Below are 6,242 nucleotides of genomic sequence, written 5' to 3' on the forward strand. Positions count from 1 at the left end.
TTGGAGCAGTGAGGGGGGTGTGTGAACAGAACTGCTGCCTGTACCTGCACACTCCTCACTGGGTAAAATACTGGCTGGATGGCCGGGCCCCAAGAGTGGTGGTGCGTGGGGTTAGATCCGGTTGGCAGCTGATCATCAGTGCTGTTCCCCAGGGCTCAGTACTGGGGCCAGTTCTATTTAATACCATTATCAATGACTGGATCGGAGGGGCTGGAGCGTGTCTGGAAAGGGACAACGGAGCTGGGGTTGGTCTCTCTTCTCCCCAGTGACAAGAGGAAACAGCCTCAAGTTGTGCCAGGGGAGGTTTAGATTGGATATCAGGGAAAATGTCTTCCCGGAAAGGGCTGTCAGGCGTTGGAAGGGGCTGCCCAGGGAGGGGGGAGTCCCCATCCCGGGAGGGATTTCAGAGCCACGTAGACAAGGTGCTCAGGGACATGGTTAGTGCTGGGCTGGGCAGTGCTGGGGTAACGGTTGGACTTGATGGTCTTAAAGGTCTTTTCCAACCTAAATACTGGGACTTATTTGTTAATTAAACTTGGTGATTTCTTGTATAATGTGAAGGCCCTAGGTTACTGTTACTTTTCACGTAGGATTTAAAGGGCAGGTAAGTGGTGTTTTCCAGCAGCAAAATATTTTTGATTATGTGTTCATGTTCTGCTGTATATTTCATAGGTGTGAGCCAGGTTTTGAGCTTGCATTTTGCTTTCAATCCTGTCTGCCTTAGGCTCCATACAGAGCAGAATTTGGCTTGCTAAATTGAATGCATTGTATCTGAATAGAGAGAAATATGTCTGTAGGTGTTCTAGATTGCTAATAGTTTACTAGGAGATAAAGCAAAGAAGCATAAAACTTGTTTTGTGTTGTAAAGCTGTACCTTGCATCACGTAATATTCAACATTTTTGCAACTTTGAGCTGGGAGTCTTAACTGAAGCTGCAGCTCTGTTACTTTTATTCATGCATGACTTAACACAAACATGGAATGCCTTTTGCTGTGATGGAATACTTGTTTTAGAGAAGCTTCTGCATGCTAAGGTATGATTAGCATTTTGTAAAAGATTTAGAAAATAATGACAGACATAAAAAATACACACTTTTAATAATTTCCTTTGATACTGGAGGATGTCCCAGGCTAGCAATAATGATTTCTACCCCTGTGCCCAAATCTGCTGTGTGTTATTAAGGTAGATTTGATATCTTAAAACTACGCAGTGCCCGATGGTAAAAGCTGTGCTTCCTGATGGCCCAAATTTTGCGTTGTGAGCAATAAATAGGGCCTGATCCTAGCTCAGAGGAATAGAGAATGTGTAAGGCTTGGATTTGGCAGGGCGACCTGAGCCCCCGGCTCCATGGGGTGTTAGGGCTGCTCTGTGTTCCTCCTCCGCCGGTGGTTTCCCCTTTCGTTTCAGCAGAATTGAGTGCTGTGTGTTGTTGCTAATTGCAGATAATGTAATACTGACATTTGGAAAAGTATACGTAGATGATATTCACCCGAAGGATGGTACTGCTACCTTCAGAGATGCTGATACAATTTTGCTGGCATAGACTCATTTAGTGATGAATTGCAGTAATAGCAGTTCAAGACCTACAGCGTATTAGTGAAAATGAATCCACTGAGCACTGGTCCCATGGCACTGCAACAGCACTTAAAGAACACTGATTTTCTTGAAGGGATGAAAATCTGATTAAGGGATTGAGCTGCAGGTTTGGGGTTTTCTTAGGTTTCTTTACCAGCAGTGTGTTATTTGTATTTGTTTCCTGATGTTTGTTATTGTAAGGAATTTAATATGCATAAGAAAACCAGGAGAGTGCCATAAACACAGAACACTTGTGTTTTAGCAGGTGGAAGGCTTGTATATGCTACATTCAGCAGAGACACAGCAGTAGTACTGCTTTTAATTTCTTGTTATAAACTGACCTAACGCTTGGTTATAAAAGGTACAAAGATCACAATGCTAAAATTGAGAGGATAAGTAATAGTGTACGCTGTAGTGGGTTTCTGTGGCAAAACTGTGGTAGAAATGAATGCAATAATTGGAAAGAATTATTCTAATAGAAGGATGGGGCAACCCATTACTGAAATAGTTGTCTAATTTGAGGGAAGTAAGGATAAAGACAGGCTTCATGTTAATGATGCGGTGGTGCTTTGCATGAGAACGGAGTGTTCTTTCAGCTCGGGAGTGTGATTGCTGGAGAACAGAGATGTCCCAAGCATAATGCTGGGCTCCTTTAAAATCACCCACCCTAAAAACTCAGAGGCATCTGGAATACAAGAATTCCTAAACCAGGAGGAAACATGCAACTATGGATATCCATCCCCTCCTCCTTCCCCATCTCTACATCCATCATGTCTAGCCGGGAGAGGGCAAGTTCGGGACATGCCCAGAGCATAGGGATGAGGAGCTGAAAGTGGCTCCACGCAGAAGTGATAGGCTGCTCTCAGTCAGTTTTAAGGACTTTTTACAAGAGCCTGTAGTGATAGGACAAAGGGTAATGCGTATAAATTGAAATCAGGGAGGGTTAGATTAGATATCAGGAAGAAATTCTTCCTGGAGAGGGTGGTGAGGCACTGGAACAGGTTGCCCAGAGAAGCTGTGGATGCCCCATCCCTGGAAGTGTCCAAGGCCAGGCTGGATGAGGCTTGGAGCAACCTGGTCTATGGAAGGTGTCCCTGCCCATGGCAGGGGGTTGGAACTAGATGATCTTTAAGGTCCCTTCCAACCCAAACCATTCTGTGATTCTATGATTCTATAAGGCAGCACCTTGTTGTTGTGTTTAGAACAACACCCTGTCTGAAATCACTTTGATTTTTTTAAACACTTTTTTTTTTAATATATTTTTATAATTAACTGCTTCCCATTTTTATAATTAACTGCACTCCTAACGCTGGCTATGTTAAATGGGTCTGCTTATGTGAGGAAAAGAAAAATAAGTATCTGCTGCACAGTTGCTCTCCTATCTTTGGGAAAAGATAAACCAATTGATATATAGGTGTATGGAGGAAGCACTGGTATTTATAGCAGATGACTTTGTGGGTAGATGTGTGTGTACACACGTACAGGCATCAGATGATGAGTTAACGATGAAGAAATATTTTCCTGTATTTTGTGATTTGACAAGCAGCATGCCAGTCCCTTCCAATTCTTTTGCAGTTTCTCAAAGTTCAGAAAGAGGAATACTTTTTCTGAATAATAATTAAAAAAAAAAAAAATCAGTATGCCTGTGTTGCTTTCAGCTAGATCAAGAAGCCTCCCAGTCTGAAGATCCAGGATTTGACAAGGTATTCTAAAAATACTATAGCCAGCTGTAAAACAAACTAAAAATGCTAAGGCTGTGTTGACAGCATTGTCCCACCGCTAAGATGATTTTTTAATGAAAACCAGTTTGAATTTTTAGGATTAACAGGACGATTTCTACATTCCTAGTGAAAGAGTTGCATCACAAATCTTAAGATGTACCTTTTTGACTCAAATGAAAACATGGGCTGCTTTAAGTAGCAGGAGCCACTGGTTTCTAATTTTAACCTCCAGATTTCATCTGAAAAATTAGAATTACAGGAGTATTTAAAAAAACACACAGGGTTCAGGTACATTTGGAGGTGCATTCATTGAATAAAGATTAGCAGACTAAGGCAAGTAAGTCTGCAAAATGCTGGTTAAAGTAATGCAAGAGATGGGTTGAACTGTCCAGGTAAAGACTAAAGGTTGTACCGTGTTATAGTAACTATTACTTGTCATGCCATATAGGTTGGTCTAAGTAACCTACGCTAGGAATGAACAAAATTTTGTTTCTTTATTCTGGAGTGTTTCATGTGCAGAGTAGTGTGAATGCTGTAAAGACGTTTTCATTTAATTTCCTCCTGAAAGAAACGTTATTGAAAATTCAGAAGGTGAAAGTAACATAGACAAGATGCATATGCCATTAATGGAATTATATTGAGTTGTAATAATATCCCTTAATCTTAAAAAGGTAAGTCTCTTACAGAATTAAGGTTTTTCTGCTGCTTTTCATGCCGTGTGAGGTATTATGGCTAATACAAGTTGCTGATGTGAAAGCATCCTCGCTAATCCTGTTTAGAGAGCAGCTCATTCTGTGCTTGTTAGAAAAGGTGCAAGAAGAGATATTATAGTTCCTTCGTTAAATAACTACTTAATTGCATCCTAGGACAAGCAGATACCAAATCTGTGAATACTGCTGGCAGGTTTCCCTAGGACTCGCCTCTAAAGCAGCAAAACTCAGTCCGCGCGAGAAGCACCACGTGTAATGTGTAACGTCTTGGTGTGCTGTGGAGGAACGTGTGGCTGGGGGTGTAAATTTTTACATTAGCAAATTCAAGGGCAGGACTTGTTAGAAAAGGCATTTAAAACAGCTTATACTCATTTAAAAAGCTTCTACTCACCCTTCTCTGTGAGCTTCTCCTTTCTCTAGCTCCTGTATAACACCCAACAACACTTTTATGGTTTCCTGACTAGAGCTGATCAAATTTTCCATCATCTGAAGCTGCGCTTTCAAGTCCACAACTTCCGTGTGAGGCACGATTTGTTGGCATTCCTCGCTCACCGCGACCGCCGTCTGGCAAGGCTGGCTCTCCTCCATAGGCGAAACGTTTATCTGAAGGGCCTGTTCGTTACATTCGGGGGCTTGGCACTGCGCCCGCGATGAGCAGGCTCGAGCATCTCCCGCCTGGGGCTGAACACCGTTGAGGTGCACGGTCCTCTTTTTGTCCTCCTCGGCCGTTGGGCACGGTGACCAGTCCGTCTCAACTGTGAGATTTGGCAGGTCGGGCTGCGAGGCGTTTGAACCGGCCGCCGGCAAATAAACGGTGGCCACTTCAGTCTTGAAGACCCTCCCGTGGAGGGGCTGGGCGGCCTCCTCGCTCCCCACCGCCTGTTTCCCTCGGCTGGGTGGCCGGGCAGCGGCGAGCTCCTCAGAAACGGGGTCGGCCGAGTTTGGGAGAGGAGGAGGCGGCTCTTTGGGAGGGCTGTGCAAATCGCTGCTTTTCCAGGCCTCGGCCCCGTTGTCGCGAGATCCCACGCTGGTGCGCTCGTGGATGTGGGAGATGAACTCCGCCGTCTGCAGGCTGCCAGCCTTCTTGCTCCACGGAACGGCCTCCCCTGAGCTTCTGCCCTCTTTGTCCTTAGCGTCGATGAGAAACCCGTTGTTTTCGCTCTTAAATGTGTCGACAGTCGAGGCGCTTTTAAGAATATTCCCTTTTTTCCGGTCCAGAGGAAAGGTCTGGTAACACTTTTTAAGATCGGGTGAAGTCTGAACTCCTGTGCTCTTGGTGACGTTGGGTATCGACCTCCGGGCAGGCACGGTCATGTACTTGCGGTAAGCCGTTTTGTAGGAAATGGACTTGGCTTCTCTCTTGTCGGGATCCTGCGTGGTGGACAACTGTTTGTCCCTCTGCTCGTTCTGGGCCTCGCAGATATCTTTAAATCTCACCTGGAGGGCTTTGTTGCGTTTCTTAATCTGCCGGTTAGGGTCCAGCGCGTATTTCATCTCCAAGGCGAGTGAAGCCGCTGGCTCAACTTCGCTTTCCGAGGCGGTGAGTAAGCATTTGCTGGGCTCCTTACTCACCATGATGCCTGCATTCAAAAAGAGTTCAAAAAAACCTCATGTTACAAGAGAAATGCTACTTTTCCCCTCCAGGTTGGCAATATTTGAGCTAATTTCCTCTGCTCTGACTGAAAGGCTACCACTTGCAACCGGTTGACTCGATTCTCTTAAATTGGAATCCTTCCTTTTAGACTGTGGTGTTTTGCTAGGAAGTCATGCCTTTTATCCCCACTGCCCATGTTTTCCTGGCACCAGAAGTCTTCTCCAGACCCCTTTTCAGAGGACAGGCACCACGGCTGTCATGCCGCCGTGCCAGCTCAGCACTTGGGCTTCTCTCAGGAAGCGAGTCATCTGAATTTACTTCGTAGTTCATAAAAACTACAGGGAAAATGAAAAACAAGTGTCTGTGCAAATAAAGAGACGTCTAGAGGACTGACTGCCCTTAATGCAGGCGTTCAGTAGCAAGAAGGGTCAAACTGGCATTATTTTTTACACTAGGCTTCGTTACAAAACATGTTTCTTCTGTATGATGTACTCTGCGTCTTTGCACAAAATTATCTGGTTGGTAGAGGTGTCATCATCTGAATATTTATAAAAATTTACCTCATGGCTAAACCTAAAATCCTGGATATAGATTAGTTATCATTAGCAACTGGTCGGTACTGCTGTAGGCATAAAAATTTAT

The 6,242-nt window shown here is 44.4% G+C and overlaps 1 protein-coding gene across 1 annotated transcript; it reads right to left on the bottom strand.

Moving 5' to 3' along the window:
• Positions 1–2,893: 2,893 nt before the first annotated feature.
• FAM196A (family with sequence similarity 196, member A) lies at positions 2,894–5,581 on the bottom strand. The gene is given in 4 exon segments (XM_010148177.1): positions 2,894–2,916; positions 2,919–3,081; positions 3,084–3,153; positions 4,398–5,581. Coding segments are annotated over 4 exon segments (1,440 nt in total).
• Positions 5,582–6,242: the final 661 nt, after the last annotated feature.

This window comes from Eurypyga helias, unplaced genomic scaffold (assembly GCF_000690775.1).
Source record: "Eurypyga helias isolate BGI_N326 unplaced genomic scaffold, ASM69077v1 scaffold22753, whole genome shotgun sequence".
Lineage (NCBI taxonomy): Eukaryota > Metazoa > Chordata > Aves > Eurypygiformes > Eurypygidae > Eurypyga > Eurypyga helias.